At 41.3% G+C, this 20,094-nt stretch overlaps 1 protein-coding gene across 4 annotated transcripts in view; it reads left to right on the plus strand.

The window, feature by feature from the left end:
• LOC121673525 overlaps positions 1-20,084 on the plus strand; it is a 46,661-nt gene extending 26,577 nt beyond the window's left edge. For all 4 annotated transcript variants that reach the window (XR_006019227.1, XR_006019226.1, XM_042046886.1 and 1 more), the window contains 2 exons: positions 11,139-11,229; positions 19,976-20,084. Coding sequence is in view for 2 of the 4 variants with exons in the window: in XM_042046886.1 (XP_041902820.1) it covers positions 11,139-11,209 (71 nt within the window). In the remaining 2 variants the exon portion in view is untranslated. The remainder of the gene's footprint in view (positions 1-11,138; positions 11,230-19,975) is intronic.
• Positions 20,085-20,094: the final 10 nt, after the last annotated feature.

Genomic DNA, 20,094 nt, shown 5'->3' on the forward strand with positions numbered 1-20,094 from the left:
AAAAGCTTTGAGAAATGTTAACAGTAAGTCAATACAGACAGGGGAAGAAATGCAGTTGAGCTGCCCCTTACTCCCAGGAGCAGGCAGGCAAGGAAAGGGCACAACACCCACACAGTAAAAAGAGATCTGCAAAGTTAATGCCTCTCTCAAGCTTGCAGCAGACCAGAGTGTAACTGTGAACCCAGCATGCTGTGCAAGCTGCTCTAAACTGGCTAAGAGCAGTCACTTTATTCTGCACTTATCAGTGCCTTTGGCACTGCTTATCCTGGTTTCAGCTGGGATAGAGTTAATTTTCTTCCTATTACCTGGTACGGTGCTGTGTTTTGGATTTAGGATGAGAATAATGTTGGTAACACCCTGATGTTTTAGCTGTTGCTGAGCAGCACTTACACTAAGTCAAGGACTTTACAGATTCTTTGCCTTGCCAGCAAGAAGGCTGGGGGTGCACAAGAAGATGGGAGGGGGCACAACCAAGGCAGCTGACCCCAGCTGGCCAAAGGGATATTCCAGGTCATATGGCATCATGCTGAACAATAAAGCTGGGGGAAGTTGGCTGGGGGTGGCAGCCTGCAGACTGCATGAGAGATTGCATGGCAGGAGAGGGACACAGCGGATTCCCAGCCTTGCACCATCCCAGCCAAACCAGAGCATCCAACTCAAGCCTTTAAGTTTGCTCTGAGACAGATAGGAAACATCTGCATGCTTACTCCCAGGAGCTGTGCACTGTGCTGCCTCACCCAAAACCTTCTGTCCAAGGCAGCAGCAGATGAAGGTTCAAATACCCTGCCATAATGCTTAGCAGAGCTTGCTGGCCACTTCACACACAGGAATCCTGCACGTGTTGGGGGAAGATAACATCTACCCCTGTGGTACCTTCATATGGACAAGCATTACTGAAGAGTCACCAGATTCCCAGCAGCACCTGCTAGAGGACCCAGACTCATTACATTTCAAATTTCTACTTAATGTCACCCCTAGCCCTTAGAAATCAGTCTTTAATGTTTACAGCCCTACAAGAACCCCTTTTAAAAGGCTTCTTCATTTTCTGATCTTTTTGTGTCTCATACCTAATCAAATGTGGTAAACTTATTCTATAGTCCTTTCTACACATTCTCTCCCTCAAGATAATTTTCAAGTGATTTTTTTTCCAGCATCTGCTCCTTCCTGTTTCTGTACCACTGCTGTGAATGGGATTTTTCTTCTTGACATCAAAAGAAGCAAAATAGGGCTTCCTAAGATAGTTTTCTGGCTGATTACACAGAAGTAGTGCAGTAGTCATGAGCAACAGATAAGTAGCTTTAACACACCATAGTTTCGCTTCTTTGGGCTGCAGAACAACATAAATATGTTAATGCACCCAGCTCTGTGCCCTGCAGAGCTCCACAGCAGCCTCTGCTCTTGGCTGCAAAGGCGAGCACACACCTCAGTGGGAAGGGCTCCCTGTCTGCAGCTGTGCACAGGCAGCAGCACAACAGCACAGCAGCCTCCAACCCCCTGAGTGCACCCTGGGCCACTGCTAAACCACATGGGGCCAACATGGGAGGTGGTGACAGCTGGAGATCTCCCTCGGGGGGTGATGCGGCCATTGGGTGGGGAAGTAACACGGCCCCGGTCCTCTGAAGAGGACTGGCCACGAAGAATAATGAAGAATAGTCTGTAGCTGTCCACCTCAGCCACAGATCCCATCCAGATCATGCCTGAACTAACCCACTCACTGATTTCTTTTTTCTGTTTGTAAAAAACAAACAAAAGAAAGCAAAAACCCTCTGGTGCTCCCTTGTGTTCATATTTAGGTAGCAAGAAGCTGGAAAAACCATGTAAAGTAAAAAAGGAACTTTGCAAAGGGGTTCAAGCAGGCAGTACTTAGAAAACAATTTCCTGAACACAAACTGTCTTCACTGGCTGGCAGCACAGAGACACTAAGTTCTATGCATTGCAAAAGCACAGTCTGTAGCAAACTACAGTCCTGGTCAAAGGAGCAGAGATAGTAGGAGGGATGAAAAGACACTCAGGAGGATAGAAGGGCACAGAGAGGTTCAGTGAAAGCAGAGCCCAGGTCTGCTTTTGGCAGGTTCAAATATCTGCTGTAGAACATTCCATATGACAATATTATATGTATGCTTGTACAGAGATATGTAATTCTTTCCTATGGATCCATTATGGAATTGTCATAAAAGAAAGCATCTCTCAATAAGTAATTCTTCTGGAGAATAATTTACAGTTATGTACACAAGTCATCTACCAAACTGCAGTTGCATCTAGACTTCCATTTCTGTGGTAGTTCATAAGATTTTCATGCAGTGGCACAATTTTGCTTGTATTCCTGAGACTGCAGGCAAATGTTTAAATATTTTACAAATAGAAAACCATTTTGAATTAATTTTTTAAGCCAAGATGTAATGTTTCTATTCCTATTTGATTTGAGGAGTTCCATAAAGTTAAAGAATGCCCCGGTTGGGACTTGAACTGAGAAACCAATGGCTCTTCTTTTTACAGATACAGACTGATTCTGCACTGAATGCATGGGATGACTTTTGAACTTCTGGTTAAACTCAAAACACTAAATTATAAACATACTTCCATTTTATATTCCCTTACTAGCTGCATTCCAGTATCCCAAAATTCTCACTATATCCTGGGACAAATCTGAGCAATCCAGTCCTGCAGACCATATCTGAATGAGATCTGGAGCCTTCATGTGGTGCCTGAAAGGAAGGAGCCAGCTAGAAGACATTAAGCTATTTTCTATATAGATTCTTCATCCATGTCCTTTACCTGATGAATGGCTGCACAAGTCTGAATTAGGAGTTTCCTTGAAAATACAATCCAAAACCAACAAACTGACAGGCAGTTATAGGATGAAAAATATACCCTAGAAAATGGATCGAGTTGATGTTCCTCAAGCTGTACAAGGCAATAAAGCAGGAGAAGAACTGCTAAGTCAGGTCAAGCCCTACACAATGTTTGAAATAATCCAGGTAGAAACTTCTTAGAGATTGCTGAACTAAACAAAAAGGAAGTCTGTGAGGTTTAAGATCTTCAGCTCTTACATTTTCTACTCTTTCCTCAGCTCCTTGCCAGAAAGAAACCCCACTAAGGAAGATGTTGTTCTCATTCGGAAGTTCTTTGAGAACTTTCAATTCCTGGTTTTTGCATGGATACAGAAATTTAGCAAAGACCTTAAGGTCTTCTGTGTTCTCTGGTACTTTGCCATACAAATAAGTCGGGTATTTAGTGCCACAAGTCTGTGACAATATCTTTGTGGATGTGTGGTGGGAAGGAAGAGTGGATCTTTTGTCATCCTTGAAGAGCACAAGAGGAAGGTGATTCTGCCCCTTTATTTCTGGTCTCTGAGACCCTTCCTGGAGTGCTGTGTCCAGCTCTGGAGCACTCAGCACAGACATGTTGGAGCAAGTCCAGAGAAGGGCCACAAAAATGATCAGAGGGCTGGAGCACCTCCCCTGTGAAGACACAGAGCTGTGACTGTTCAGCCTGCAGAAGAGAATGCTTTAAGGTCCTTTCTAACCCAAACATTTCTGTGACTCTGTGAGAAGTTTGCATTAAATATTCAAAATATGATGAAAAAAAAAGAAAAGGATACACAAGTCTGCCAGCCTGCTACAGAATTCTCCTCTGCTGTCCAAAACATTTTTACTTTCAAGAACCAACTTTCACAGAATAATTTATGTTCTTTGTTTCTTATGCACTTCCTTGCAAACATTGAAATCAATCATGTCTAGAAACCATCTGACCCAAATAGGAGAGGATTATGCAACAGCATGTCATCAGTGAATCAATGTTGTCTGACCAGGCCATGTGCTTGTCAAGGTCACATTGATTTCTTTAATTATTGCAGCTGACCTTCCTGGCAAATCCATCCATGTTGCAGTGGTTACAGGTGTAGACTCACCTGATTTCTTGCTAGGCTTGCAGGATGTTTGGTAGCTTTTTCATCCAAGTTTCCACTCTTTATCTGAAGCACCATTGCTCTCCATGTGTTATGCCCAACTCCAGCAAGACCCACTGCTGCAGTGTGTCCTGCTTTCTCTGGCTGGACACACTCAGCTGCTGAGATACCTCATTAAATCCTCTATTCTGAAAGCACCAGAAGCTACATGTGCTTAGCACACAAAAACCGTATCATTCTTTATGGGAAACTGAAAAGTATCAAATCTCTAGGGTGTGATCATAAAAGTTTCATCTTTGGCCATCGAGAAGTGCTCCTTATTATCCACTGGGTACACAGCAGGAAGTGTAATAGGAACAACATAACATACAGGACTGTTCACTGAGAGTATCACCTTTTACTTTTCAGTCAGGCAATTGTTGAAACTTGTCCTCCTCATCTTTTAAAGCATAACATTATGAGGTGCACTGAAGAAAAACACTTCAGAATATAATTAGATATGAAGGGCAATAAGCAGAAAGTTCTATATTTATTACCAGATGTTAGTGGCAAGTTGCAATACAAGCATGTAGCCTGGCAGCAAAGATCAGGCCCAGCAAGAGTTGGGAATAAGAGCCAATTCACACGGGAGTGTTATGTCCCAGGCTCAAGAGTGGTGTCAGATATTCCAGCAGTTTCTTTACAAAATAGAGCCACACAGCCAAATCAGGGTGCAACATGAGTGAGAATGTTATTTCTAGGCAGAGTACAGACTGGTGGCAGGCAGAAGAACTCCATGTGCCAAGCAAAACCAGTTAGCCAACTGTCTCTGCTCTTTGAGTGTGAACATGTTGCTTTTCTTCTGCTTGCATGATTTTTAAAAAAATTTTTTATTTTTAATGAATTCTGTCCCTAACCCTAGGGTAAAGCAGCCCAATTTTCAGTGCTGCTAATAAAAGAACTCCCATTAAACACAAAATTTAATAAAGATAACAACCAGTCACATAGGTAAAAACAAAAAAATTGGCTGGAGGAGAAGTCTTCGACAGGAAATTTGGAGCAATCAGAGAACACCAATGTGGCTGCTTATCCTGCAAGATAAAGATATGTGAGGAAAGTGATGAGCTAGTTCCCCTGGTTAACACCTGATTAACAGTTGTATCAGTACAAAGCAATGATGAAACAATTGAAATTCTCCTCATTAAAATAACACAGACAAGGAGAAAAATATTTTTGAAAATGATAACTAGTTGACACAAGCTTAACTCATTCCCCAGCTGGGTGAGCAGGGAATGGAAAAACACTGAGAATTTGGAGAAACTGTTCTCCGAAGACAAGTGAGAAGTCCCTCTCTTCCCCTATACAAGAACCCCAAGAACCAAACACTGACTTCTTTTTTTTTTTTAACTCTTCAAAACCCATGAGTTGATTATGTGCACAGACGGTTCCATCTTGGGTGTCAGCTGTAAAGTAAATATATAGGGATTCATTAAATTCTTACAATGACACCTGGTGTTGAAGCACAAGCACCTCTTAAAACACTATCAGGGCCAAATTTTTGGAAGATGCTGGCCCTCACTTTCATTACATCCACCAAACATTGGGAGCAGTCTATAAATAGCACCAAAGCCAGTGCTCTTGTCATGTACACAGTGTCCGGTTGAATTAACATGAATTGAGCATGACAAAGTCCTATCTTTAAGGAAAGGGAGTAATCATGTGAGTAATGTGAGTAACACATTTCCACTAGGTCAGTTCCACCTCCTAGCCTTCCACCATTTCAAGCAACACTGATTTCAAAAGCAAACTCCAGACTGTCTGGTGCGTTACTACAAGGGTAGAAGGTCAGTCCAACAGTCCAGTTAGGACCCCTCTGGCAGAGAAGGGACCTCTCAATTAATCAGTATTGAGAGCTTGCCTGTTTTTTAACTCTGAAGTTATAGCAGTGCTGCAACACATTCTGCTTTTAGCAAAGTGAACTGAGTTTGAGTGCTTAATTCAAAGTAAACCAGTAAAATCATACAGACAAATCTTCTCCCCATATGTCTCCTGGGACAACAGCCAGGGTTGACTTTCATGTCATCCCAGCAAGCACAACCCCTGAGGAATTCAGTTTAATTTATTCTAACACCTCTGCAGAAGATGCATTGCAGCAACCCAAACATCAAGCAAAGGCAGCTACAGTAAACCCCAGTATCTCCACGCTCAGTGCACAGCCCAATATCTATATATCTGCAGAAGAAAATTTCCTATTTCTGAAAGTAATCTCTGCAGCAAATCTTACTGCAGGCAGTACAGTTTCATATAAATTCACAGATCTATATGCCCTCTGACATGCTCATTACAATTTGGAAATCCCTTTGGGAGTGCCTGCCCATTCCACCCATCCTATTTTTTTTAATTAACTGGTCATTTTCAAACCAGTTTCATGAACCAAGGGAGGCTTCGGAGACATGAACTTCCTCAGAAGAGTTTCAGTACAAGTAATTGGATAGAAAAGGGACCCCCAAATTAATGTCTCTTCCTGAAAAATGTTTTTCTGTTAGACATCAGAAAACTCAGCCCTTTCTCTCCCTGCCCCAGTCTTATGGATGGAAGAGAGACAAAAAAAGAGTCAACATCCATGCTGGAAAGCAGTCTTCATATATTTTGATGCTCCTGGTGCAATTTCTTGAAAGTTAAGACAACTTCTGAGATAGTGATCTCAAAGGTACAACTTCAGCCTGAGGTTTGGGTACAGTGAGGAATGAGGACACATAAAAACACACTTGGGCTTCTCAAAAAAACTGCTTGGTTTGTAATCTTGAAGGCAAGTGGGCAGCTATCATTGCAGTATTGCTTCCAAGGGCATTGCAGACATGAATTTACAGTTTGGGGTTTTGGCTTGTTTTGTTTTTAGGTTTGGGGCGTTGGGTTTGTTGTAGATGGTGTGGTGATGGTGGGTTGTTCTGTTTTGTTTTAAAAGCTTCATCCTCCAGATAGAGCAGCTTCTGGGAGAGGCCAGGCTGGCAATTCATGTAGCAGGTAACAGAGGAAAGCTGCACATAATTGAGACAAAAGAGAAAGGTGTACACAGCTCAGACAGTTTTAATTGAACGTGTTTAAAAACACCAAGGCAACATCTTGCATCAAAAGCTCTCTGTGGCTTGCAGCTGGTGCCAGCTCTGCCACTGATGTCTCAAGTGTTTCAGGGCAATTACTTCTGCTTTGTGAATCTCTTATCCATAAGACAGAAAACAAGAAGCAAAGCTGTTTGCTGACACAAATGGGTGCAGGGTCCCAGTTATTAGCCCAGTCAAGGACTTGAGAGATCAAGTTTCTCCTCCTTGTAGTAACATTGGCTTCCTGTAAACAGGTGACGTGGGCCTGGTTCATAGTACTCCCTCCAGCATTGAAAAAATCTTGGAGTTCTAGTGTGGCATCTAAAATCAAAACAATGATGAATGATAAGCTACTGAAGGGCTTTAATTTTGTCCCTGTCTTTCCACTAACAGGTAGTTAGGAGTTTTCAAGCTAATCCCTCTGCTATTTTGCAAGATGCTGATGGACTTGAGTATATAGTGATTGAAACCAGGGGTACAGAGAAAAACAACTCTGTGAGAAACAAATTACTTAATGTTCCAGGAAATTTATTATAACAATTCTTAGTTCTCAAGTAATATTTTCTTTATACTAAAAAGTGCTAATTAGTACAATTATCCCTGTGTGGGATGATGATTGTGAGTAATATTAGAGAAAACTGGGAAGTTATATTATTCAACATTCCAGCAGAAGTTAGTACAGAAATTATAAGATGGAATGCAGTTGGCATGTACAAAATGTATTTCACAATGATTCCCACACAACACAGCCTGCAACCTTGTGTACAGACTAAGAGGGATGAAATGAAGGTGGGAGCAGGTGGAGACATGGCAGCCAGGCTCTGCTGTAATCCTTGCAGGGGTGGGAAGTCGATGGTACCACATAGCTGATAAATTCACACAGCAGCTGTCAACCAAAGGAGACAGGAGATGTCTTGCTGCTGAACCAGCAACTGTGGCAAAATAGCTCTCCTCAGATGAACTTGGTTCTCGCACACCTCCATCTCAGAGTTACCTGCCTCCAAGGTACGACCACCCTTCACTGAGCATGTGCTCTATATTTCAATGACTATATTTTTAAGAGCAAAGCAAGAGACTTTTACAGCAATCAGTAACAAAGGTATGTATGACTGGAGTCACTCAGGCTCCACCTGAATGGAAAGAAATAGTACCATGGTGAATTAAGGATGGGGAGAAGCCAGGGAGGACTGCATTGTGACTTCTGGGATCAGTTAGTGGGCTGAAACTGTTTTTTCCCCCATAGGGATCCTACTGGGTAAGAATCATATCTGGTGCATACTGAATGATCCCCTCGAGCAACTTTCATTGGTGATTTGAGCTTGGCTCTGTATTGCTTTAAATTCAGTTTAAATGCAGTTGCCAGCAGCAGATGACATTCATCTAAAAGCAGGGAGAGCCAGGAGGGGGGTCTCTTCCTAGATTATAATAGAGGATTCAACTTTCTTAAACTGTAGGCACACACCCCTGAACAAGTTAGTCAAGCCATACTTGGGTTCAGTGGAGTCATCATAACAGGACACCGACAGACTGGTCAGGCACAAGAGAGAAGTCACATTTTATTTGACATCTTTGTTGTGGACATTTAACCACTAGCAAACCATAAATGAGCCATGAACAGCACAGGCCCAGTATAAATATGAACACTGTTTGTTACAGCTGGCTGCACACCCTCTGGAGAAGGTCCTATTGAGCTGATGGAGAGGAAGATAACATTTTAATAACCATTTAGTTAAAAGAAATTGTTAATGAACTGTTTAACAAATGGAAACTTCAAGCATTACTCAATTGAAAGAAAATATCTCTGTCCAATTTTAGAGCAGAGAGACCTCTGTAATAAGTGCTATCAGCTAGCAAAACATAAAAATCTGAAAGAGTATTCTCTTTTTCATTAGAGTTGGGAGAAATTTATGCTATTCTATTTGCACATATCTTTATTGGTTTAATATCTGTTACACTGCCCCGGAATTCTATGTAAAATAGGTCAAACAAGAAGTCCAGCAGATTATTTCTACAGACTTCTAGAAGTAGCACAGGGTGTACTCAACTTACAGATTGTGTTTATCCATTGATCACAAATGAACAATAAAAACCAGTCCAAAACTGGTCTTCCATGAACGGCTGTTCTCAAATTATTTGGAGTATTTCTCCTCAACACAACAGAAACAGTTGTGCATATCAGAAAGAGCTAAATCATGCTGTTGAAAGTATTTCAAGGTCTCCAGAAAATCAAACCAATCAAACCCACCAGGTCATGCATAAAATCATCTCTGAGGCTTCACTGTATGTGTGGTAAGTAGCAAAACAAGGCTGAGGAAGCCAAGTGTTTTAACTGAAGGTGTTTAGCCAGGCCTGGTTAACTTGACATCGTGAAGGATTAAGGGCAAGCAGAATGTCAACCAAACCATGGTTTGGACAGATGCTGAAGCCCTCAACTAATGAAGAAACTTTTAATCACTTGGAAGTGCACCATAGCAGTGTCTAAGGACCACTTCCACCGGACATTACTGGAGACACCAGAACAAAGGCCTTCATTTCTATAGCATGAGCTGCCTCATTCTGTAGGTCACACATCAGCACAGCCCACTGCAAAGGCAAATCAGAGGGAGATGTTTACTGCCTGAATTAAAATTCTTGCTGTGTAAGAGACATGCAGAATCTGGACCAGTATCCTTTATCATTTATTAACTGCACTCAGTCTCATGACCTATTTCTGTCATTCAAGACAGAACAATCAGACATAGTCTTTCCATCAATCAGTGCCAAACAAGTGGTAAAAATATCAGTCGTCTGTATCCAAACATCTTGTTTTTATTATTATATATTTATTGAGTTAGAGGAAATGCCAGACTACAAATACATAGCATATTCATCAAAATTCCCACCTTTATCTTGGTTTTTTTTTTCCTTCCACTGCTGTTAAGAAAAAAGAAAATCCTTGTTGAAAAATTTATATTGGAAGAATTTAGCATTGGAGGAAAATAGCCATGTCAGCTCACAACAGAAAAAACTATTCAAAATGGGACAATTTATTGCATTGTACCCTCTCTTCACTCCAGAGATGCCTGATTTAACAGCTTCTGAAAGCAGCAGGGAATTTGCTGCTTTAAACTGCTTTCCATGTGCTCCTGTGGATCACTCCTACACATGCTCAGCTGAGCAAAGGTGAAACCTGTCCCAAGGGAAGGTGGCTCTAGCCTTGAAATAGGGCAATTATGCTGCAGAGTGAATGAATAGTTGCCTTGAGCAACTATGATTGAGTGAAGCTTCCCAAGAGCACCAGGGTCATTGTGTTCTATCAGATCTGCCAGTTAAAGACGGGACAGTTTTGTTTTTAGAGCAGAACTTGCTCTGGTGAGGAGGTTCACAGGCTTCCGTATGAAATTACCATGTTTGGAATATTCACCAGGCTAGAAATGCCCTCAGATGTGTGGGCTGTATCCTCATGTCATACCTCAGACAGACCCAGAGACTCTCAAATAGTTACAGCTGTTTAGGATACACCCCTTGTCAGCTGCCCAAAGCCACCTTAATCCTGCATGCAGACCAGGGTCCTGCTATGAGCACCCTAGCAGGAGCAGGTAGAGGATTTCAGCCCTTCTTCAAACTGGTGGTGGCTGGCACTCAGCTTCACAAGGGAACTCCCTTGAGCAGAACAAGGGAAACCCAGCCAGGCAACTCTTCTACTATCAGATGGGCAGCTGGGGCAAGTATCTCTCTCAGACACTGTACACCCTCTTTTCAGCACTTTCTGCAGCCATAAGAGGACCCCCTTTCCAAGGTAGGGATGGAGAGTTTAATACATCTCAATAAATTTATTCCTCTCCTGAGCAAAGCTGTCAAAAATCAATGAGCTGTCAGCAACAGCTCTAACTGTGTAATTTAATCTCTAGGGTCCTTCACAGCTGGTATGACAATAGAAGTCTGTCCCATGTTCTTCTGGGGACCATGTTACTCAGCACACTGTGACAAAAAGCAAGGGAACAGAAAAAAATGGATGAGGCAGAGTATTTTGAGTGTGAAGAGAAAAAATGTTGTTTATATGCTGCCTAAAGAAACTGCCTTAGAAATAAATTCATTTTCTACTTGCCAAAGTTCAAACAGGGCTATATTTGAGATCCTCTGTCTCACTGCTACCTTGTTCTGATTTGCAGGTGCTCACACCACTTTCCAGGGGACTGGTTTGGTAGACTTCTTCCATTTGGGTAGAATGAGGGAACAATGAAGCTTCCCTTTTAGAGAAAGGTAAGGAAATCATGACTGTCAGACTAGACTGACTGTTTACTCATGCTCTATGTACAAGTGAGTACATATTTCAAAAGAAAGGGACTTTTGGGGGCAGACAAACTGAAAGAAAGGCTTGCCTACAGTCACTGGGTGAATCCGATTATATCAGGAAAGTGTTTAGTCCCTCCAGCACTTTTTTCACCTAACCTAAACAATCTTTACCGCCTCAGATACTGACTAAGCAGTCAGAGTTTACTAAAATCTACATACAGACCAACCTGAAATAAGTAAGCATCTTATGAGACTTACAGGACTCAAATTGGCCTAGCTAAATCCCCCTAACACACGTATTTTTGTTTTTATGAAATTTTAAAATGGAATTTCCCCCTCATCTCTTTCAGAGAAAATGTTTAAATCACTTGTCTGTGTCAAGAAATGGGACATTTAACTCCTGATGAGCATCAGCCCAGTTAATTTCAAAAAATTAAAGCAAAAGGGCAGGTAAAACAATGTACAATAAGAGAAAGCTACCCAGCAAGTCACTGATGATGGGATTTTCTAAGACGCCAATGAAGATATATTTAAATTCTACTGGAATTTGGCATTTTAGCCTTGAGGCAAAATTTGTTTAGCCAGTTACATAGACTTTTAACTGCACATGGCCAGCCTTACTGAGTTATGCCAAGCTGACAAGTGTCAGCACAGTTTCCTACAGCCAGCAATATCCCAACCCTCATACATTACCAAGAGCTCCTTTCAGGTTTGCTTTAATCTGACAGAGACCCCTCCACTTCCGAGCAGAAATATCCAGGTTCCATTCCTCCACTAACATGAGTTCCCAACCGAGCAACCTATACAGCAGGAAAACATAATAAACAGGGAAAATGAGTTACCAACATTTTTATAGCTTCTTTAAATGTTTTGCCCGTTTCAGTTAGAAGCCATATTAATCCTATACAACCTCAAGCTCTGAGCAGTGAAAATGAAACACAAGAGCCCAGAAAGCTCCTCTAGAATCTGGCTGAAGAACTGGCCAATTGCAGTCCAACACTGCAAGACAAAAGAGAAGCACGAAGTGATAGTACAGTAGAGTCAATGTGTCTGTGCCATCAGTAAATCAGCAAGGAGGCCAGACCTCAGTCTCTGTGCTCTGATCAAGCACTGTCTCTGGCTCACATCTGGCAGAGTGGAAAGAACACAGCAGCACAAACGTTTGATTATCCATCTTAAAACATTCAGTTCGAACTCCAGCCTTGCTCCATACAGACACATTTCAGGGGCACATCCTCCCATTACCAAGAACAAAGGAAACAGAGCTTTGAATGTGACCAAAAACAAACTGTCTGTCAGAGAGGGAGAGATCATTATACCTTTTCAAAAAAACAAGACATTAGGGAGTTACTTTCACTCCATTTGATGTCTGGTATTTGATGTCAACACTTCAGAAACAAAACAACTGAAGTTGTTTGGTTTTGGTTTCTTTCTTTATATAATTCACTATTTTTCTTGCAGCCAGTGGCATTATAAGGGTCTCAACAATTACAGGTAACAAGTATGTCTCTATTGGCATAAATACTTTGCAAAGACAGGAAAGGTGAAGTACTTTCTGCTTTGTAGAAGCTGTAAGTATTGGGTGAAAAGAGACCCAGGAATCTCTGTACCAAAGACTGTTTCTAACAGCTTGTGAGTTTCCTGTGCATTGTCCAATCCTTTAAATGTCAAAAGTCCCACACCGTTTTGTTAAAAAGAAAAACATGCCATGCACTACTAATTGAATAAATCAATACACAGAGAAGGCCACGAAGGGAATGAAATGTTTTTGACACACACAAGCAGTTGTTTTCAGTGCATAAAAGGAAAAAACCCTGCTTGCCCTTTATGCCTTAATTAAGACAACCTCAGGAACATGGGGTGAAAGACCTTTCCTCTGCACCCTCCTCACTGTTCTGGTCTTGTCTCCCTGCTGTTTGGCCATTAGTAACAGTCAGAAGTCTGTGAACACAAAACAAGTCACTGCAGTCTCTAAGAAGGGATCCAAACATCAGATGGGTTCCCACAAAGATCCAGAACAGCCTCAGAAATCCATGAAGGCAAATATGTGATGGACTGTTGCCATAACGGGCTTGATAGAAAGTGTATTTATAGGGTCTAGTCACATGAGCTATCTGAAATCTTTGGTAATTTTTTCATTTACAAATATCTACATTCTTCTTGGAAATTTTAAACCCCTTTGTCTCCAGAAGGGCCTTCCAAGGACATTCTTACAAAACTTTTGCAGCCAGGTGTCTAACAAAGGCAGCAATTTGGGCAGAAATCCTTCTCCAGAAGCTTCCTCTGGGCTGATGGGCACTGATGAAATAGCCTAAGACAGCTTGCTTTGAAAGCACTTTAAGGAGCTCCATGGAAGCCTGGCATTTGAAGCCACTGAGACTTACTCTTGCCCAGAGCTTTTCTTGTAATGCGAGTCTCTGCAGAGAGATTCACTGCAATGCAAAGATGAGCAACCTCCTCTTTCTGGCTGCTGGAACTTTGGGCTCTGTCTAGTAGCTCTTGGTACAGTGCTTTTCTATCTTGTTAATGTCTTCCTGGAGGTCAGGCCACGAAGGGCCATCCCTGTGAACTGCTGTGGCAGCAAACAGCAGAGAGCATCTGTGCTCCACTGTGGGACCTGCATCTGGTTTCTCAGTCCCCAGCAGAACCATTTGCAGAGATTCATCTTCCCTAAACATGGCAATGGCTTAGATTAATACTTTGGAGGCCTCAGCCTTCTTTCCTCATGAAATCTAACTCTGAAGGGCAATCTAGTGTGGACTGACAAGAAGTCATTTCAGTCTTTCAAGGACTTTCACCCTTACCTTTTGCTTACTGCCAGCTCTGAGATCCTCAAGCCAGGATGGAAACGGAAAGTAGTCATAAAACAAGTTATAGCAACCATAGGCTGAGCTCAATTAAGGCTTGCCTGTCTGTCCCTACTGCTAGAGAGATAAGGGAAAGAGGAACAAAATGATAGTATGTGATTTTCTGCCAGTGAGAAAATGAGATTAAGAGACCTGAATCCTGTGAAGTGATATATGACCAAATCAAGATACATTATGGAAACCATTTGTGCCACTAGCTGTGGCACAAAATGGAGCAAGATAAGACCAAGATGAAATCTACTCTCTCTCCCACACTTCAGAATTTGAGATCTATGCGAGGATGAATGTTTAGAGCCCAGTCCTGCCCTCACTACCAGTTTAAGTATTATCTGATCTTCAAACACCTGTAGAGCATTACCTACAAAAGAAGGGACTCTGCCCCCATCAGGTTCTGGAGTCTGTTGTTGGCATATCTGCACACACAAATACTCCTTAGTGCCCTGACACTTGTCTATAAGCTGCTTGTGCTTCCATTCAAAGTGCCTGTGGCTGCCAGGCATTCTTGAATCAGTTCAGGAGCGACCTAATCCTCTTGTAATTATTTACACCTTCCCACAAGTCAGACTCTGAAGTGCTTTCTTTTAAGGACAGAATCAATGCATTACTCAATGCACACAGGTAAGACCAAAATTTCCACATCCTTTCTCTTTGCTCCTCAGGCAATCCTATTGCTTCCTAAAATTCAACTAAGTTATGACTCTCTAGTTGAAAGCAACAAAGTTTGTTCCTGTCCAGAATGAAATTTGATCCTGAAAAGACCAGAACTAACAGAGCTTGCTTAGTGGTAATTTTCTGACCACTGTTTTGAAGGAAGACAGTAGTCTACCAACAGTAGATTTTACTCCAAGGAAGCAATATAGAATATTTATGGATGTGGTCAAGATCTGAGCCCAAACCTCTGGTTTATATCCAAAGATCTGAGACACAAAGAATTATTTCAATTCTCGACATGCTAGGAGATTACAGAAGAAAAGCTCAGGTTACTAATAAAACATCACAGAGGAAACCAGTGGCAAAACCATTTACACTCATTCTCACTCCTAAATGACACTAAAGAAGAAGCAATCCCGTTGGCCTGACGGAGCTCACAGTATCCATCAAGCACCTGGTTGTCCTGGCACTTCATTTATGCAATCATTTGGTGTCATGATATCAGAGTGAAATCATAAAAGATACCTAGTGCTTTTCATTTTTATGACTTCAGAGAATAATGCAGTTCCAACTTCACTTTTAATTCCCTGACTTTTCCTGACTATGAATATCAGAAAATCTCATATACTCCATGATCACAGGAGCCTTGGGTGAGAATGCTGGAAATCCTTAAGAGTAAATAAAACTGTGATTTTTTTCAAACAAAGGTTTTCTAAGCATGAAGTTTTCCCTCTCTCCACACGTATTGTGCAAAGATCTTCTCAGGAAATTAAACAATAATAGTTTTCCAGCATAGTCAAAGGCACCAGAAAGGCAGTATTAGCTGACAGAAAAGATCAAACTGCCTTGAGAAGTAGGATGAGTTAACTCAACTGCTCTTTAAATATGTAAGCATTTTCATCTCTGCCTGTGCAATTAAAAATTAGCATATAGATTTAGCATCTTTAGATTGGATTAAAATTAAGCCCTAATAAATCATACAAATTAAAAATTAGGCATAAGTTCAACAGTGTAATGTACCACGTATCATGTCTTCTGTAGAGGTCAGCTCATTAACACCTCAACATAACATGGTCCAGCCTCTTGGTACAAACCTTCCCATCACACAAGTGAGCAAAAAATCATTGAGGAGAAGTTCCAAATAATCCAATGCCTTCACATCCCAGGATAGAGTATGAAATGAGATATAATCAATGAATTACAGAAGATACAGTTAGCAAATGACCTTGTCTAATCTATTTCTATATCCTCAGGAATGACCACTTTGATCTAAACTAATCCAAATAGATCTTACGTTTTCCTAAGGGTGATGAAAATCATGTCTTTCAAATTGTTTAGAAACACATCTGCATCCAAAGCTTTTGGAGTGAAAAGTTAGGTCAGATTTCTTTAAAGAACTGTTCCTCCTGTAAGATTTCCAACTTTTTATACTTTCAGTGAAGACTGGAATCTCAAAACAAGTTTTCTTCACAGCCTCACAGGCTCTGGTCAAACATTCTGTGATGATTTGCAGGGTGCAGCTTTGTTGTCTGCCTATTTCACACATCTCCTTCCACCAGGTTCCACTGGTCGTTCTGACACCAATATCTCCAGAAAGTTCTCAACAAGAAAGTTTTTGAATTTTCCAGAAGTGCAGTGGGATGAAGAAACGACCTAATCAACTCCAACCAGAAACTATCTACAGCTTCAATCATAGCTGCTTCTAGCAACGCTGGAGATCCTGGAGGTTGTTTAATGGTTTCTAAACCAACTATTCAGTAGGAGAAATGGATTGCACTGGAGACACAGTTCTTTGATTGAGAGCCAAAAGTCAAGATCATTAATCCTGATAATCAAAACAGCAGTGCACTGATTGAAAGAAGCAGGGCATAAGCCTTCTTCTCACAAACAGATTTTAACCCTGAACCACAGCTCTCCTAAGTTTCCTCTGATTTTGACTTGCTATTTCATACCCCTGGCTCCCAAAGTTAAAGCTGTGTGGTGGAATCACTGCCATATTCAACACCATCAGATTTACATCAGCTCATGTATTTTCAGGGGAGGGGAAAGGAAAAAAACATGCAAAACACAACAGATTCTCAAAAAAATTATTGTAAGGAAAAAAATTGCACCTTTGGTGGGGACAGTTTTATACAAATCAGAGAGACAGGAAGATAAAACCCAGCATTTAAAAACAATCTCTGGAGCAAGCCTTCAGTCTTCTCAAAATCTGCAAATTTTTCTGAATCTTAGCACTTCTCAGGTTGCATTTTAATGTTCAATTTTTCACTGGCTATAGTTAGTACATCCATCTGCAAAATGCTGCGGGATTATTTGAGAGGAAAAGCTTATGCATATGAAATAATTTTTATGTATGTACTTATAAAAGAGTATTTCTAAAGTCACTTCCAGCATACCAATGCTATTTCTCCTTCTATTAATCGAACGTTTAAAAACATCTTTGCTGTTCTATGATCATGAATTAATTTCTATGTGTTCAAACTTTAAAAGCACATATATACTTTGCTTGAAATGTTATATTTAGACCTAATCATAAGCTTCAGAGTTCAAAAAAGCTGCTTTGGGAAGAAATGCATAAACGGACTTGGGAGCTATAAGCATCACTACCCACCCTTGTTAGCTGTCATGGTGTATGGAATTAGGTATTTTCTCAAAGAGAATGTCACATATAAAGTCACCCATTAAGGGCAATAGAGAGAGGCTTCAGCAAAACTCCCATTCCCTTTTCGTTGATAACCACGGAGTGCCCTTTCCAAACTGATTTCAGCAGCAGGAGACATCTAAAGGCTGAGTAACATACTGCAAGCAAACAAGTATTACTATTCAACAGCCCATTTCTTGAACAGAGTGCAATGAGTCTGCTTCAGATTGTTAGACCCAGAGTTACATTACTAAACATAGTGAGGTTTTCAGGCACTCAGAACAATCAATACACCTTTCAATACACCTTTTGATAGGGAAATTCCCAATTTGGGGAGTTAGTTGAAAGAAATCTGATTTCAGCTCCTAAGTCTGATTCTATTTGTTTCATTCCAACTTTTGTCAAATCTAGAAATATTGATGTGTGTAGAGGGAAACTATTTTTAAAGATTCAGTAATTATGAAAATAGGAGACGCTCATAGAGGTATCTGATTGATGACATTTCTGAAGAACTGTAAACATCCATGGAGACTCATCACAAAATGGTGAGATTATCTAGCACAGTTTAAACTGCAAAGAAAGGAGATTAAAATGAATACCTTTTTGTTGTTGTTTTTTTGGTTTTTTTATCCAGCAGTCAAGGACAGTCACTGCAGCTCAGCTGATGTGCTGTAGCTCAGCACAGTGACCTGAATGAGGCTCCATTCCTTGCCATCATCACAAGGGGTGCAAGCCAGGATGTTGGAGCAATCCTTGTATCGTCAGCATTGTATCAGCACCAGGCAGCTGAAAATCTAGCCTCAATCCTACAAATCTGGACCCAAAAATCCAGTCCTATAAACATCCTGAGGCTGATAATTTCCAAGGGTAGAACAACTGCCAGGTACTTCAGCAGCAGCTTCTGTTCCACATCCCTCAGACTGTGCAAATACAACCCACATGAAATAACAGAGGGTACACCCACCACTCATCTCCAAACTATATAGATAACACCAGTGGTTCGTAAGATAGCAAATCCTGGGGCCAGGCATCCTGTGAAGTGCTGTCTCTCAATTCTGACAGTCCTCATGCCATTTAACCCAGTAACCAACTTTTCACTAAAGTGAGCAATGTACACAGTGCTCTTCCCTGCAAGAAGAAAGGGAAGGTGAATAGCATCCCTCTGCTCCTCTGGCTTTTGCTGCTAGCTAATTATTCATTTGCAATTTATCAGCTAATTATACATGTGCCTTGGCATTTGAAGACTTAGGGGCATACTTTATTTAATGGCTAGTAATTACACAGGCTTCCTCTGATCCCTGTGCTCTAACAGGAAGGCTTTTCTGTTTTGCCCTTGTGCTGTCAGATCTAGAGGTTAAAGACCCCAGGACAGATGGTTATCCTGTTGCACACAGAAGCAGGCTTATACTTCATGTGAGGATACAGGGTTCCCCAATAATTATCTGTTAAGGAAACAAATTATTTCCTTTAGAGCTCGATGCTGATCTGTCTGTTCCCGTGTAGGTGAAAAATTACCAAGGTGCAAAAGGCAATATGAAGACCAATCCACTGCTATTTTTCCCCTGGGAACAGTCCAATATACAGGCCTTGCTCCTCAGCTCCACATCTACACAACCCATTGCTGCAGCTGTCTGCCTTGGTATGCAGCACCACCAGGATGTCCCTGTGAGACAGGGCCTGAGCCTCAAAATATGTCGATGTGGAAAAGACAAACAGATACGGCAGGATGCAAAGAATTCTTTGACACTTGGCACAGATGGTTGAATAGCACAGCTGGAGGGAGTGAGACTTAGGCAGGAATGCTGACAGAGATGGGAAATATTGACAGCAGTTACAGTTGTGGAGAACATGCTTTGTATTTGTTGCCATCGGTGTTTGTGAAAGAAACCGGTGTTTGTGAGGATTACGCTCACATAATTGCCTAAGAGACTTAACTGTGGGTCATTTCATCATGAGAATGCTCAGAAAAGATGAGGCGGATTAGCAAGTGGCATGGTGGCAGCACACATGAATTAGGGTTCCTTACATTCCCAAATGGATACCATTGTCCTGGAAGTTTTAAAGCCCTGCTGCTCCTTCCTCTAACCTAAGGCCACTTTATGTGTGAATAAGGGCATTCACATGAGCTTTGGAGGCTAATTTATTCCATTTTAGTTATTAACCTGTACCTCACATGAGTTTTCTTCTCTAGGCAATCTGTGTCCCAGCCATTTATTACTAAAGAACCTTTAAAGTTTCCAGGCTCCAGACAAAAGAGAAAGGTATTTACATATGCCTTCAACAAGAGCAGACTTCAGAGACTGTGATATCCAGATCAAACACTTGCATCTCTAGCCCCTCTCCAGAGTTAGGCTTCCGAACACCCCTGATTTTGGCAATGGATTAACTCTAGAGCAGAGCAGTAACTTGAACCTACCACTCCTATCCCAGCTCAGCTGGTAGTCAAATCATTTGTCCATCTGTGATCTGCACTAGCTGAATCAATCAACTCACATGAAAGGCAAATGATCTCTTAAGCTTCTTATAATGGAATAATTTCTCTTTCTCACTTTAGGCACACAACTTCTTGGCAAGACTGAGGCAGCATCTGATATAATGAGTTAATACTCCCAGCCTAAGGATTTGGAAAAAAAAAAAAAAAAGAAAAAGAAAAAAGGGGCTTTCAAAAGTAAT

This window comes from Corvus kubaryi, unplaced genomic scaffold, assembly GCF_017639235.1.
Source record: "Corvus kubaryi isolate FWS band 111438036 unplaced genomic scaffold, C.kubaryi_AGA036_p1.0 65478, whole genome shotgun sequence".
Lineage (NCBI taxonomy): Eukaryota > Metazoa > Chordata > Aves > Passeriformes > Corvidae > Corvus > Corvus kubaryi.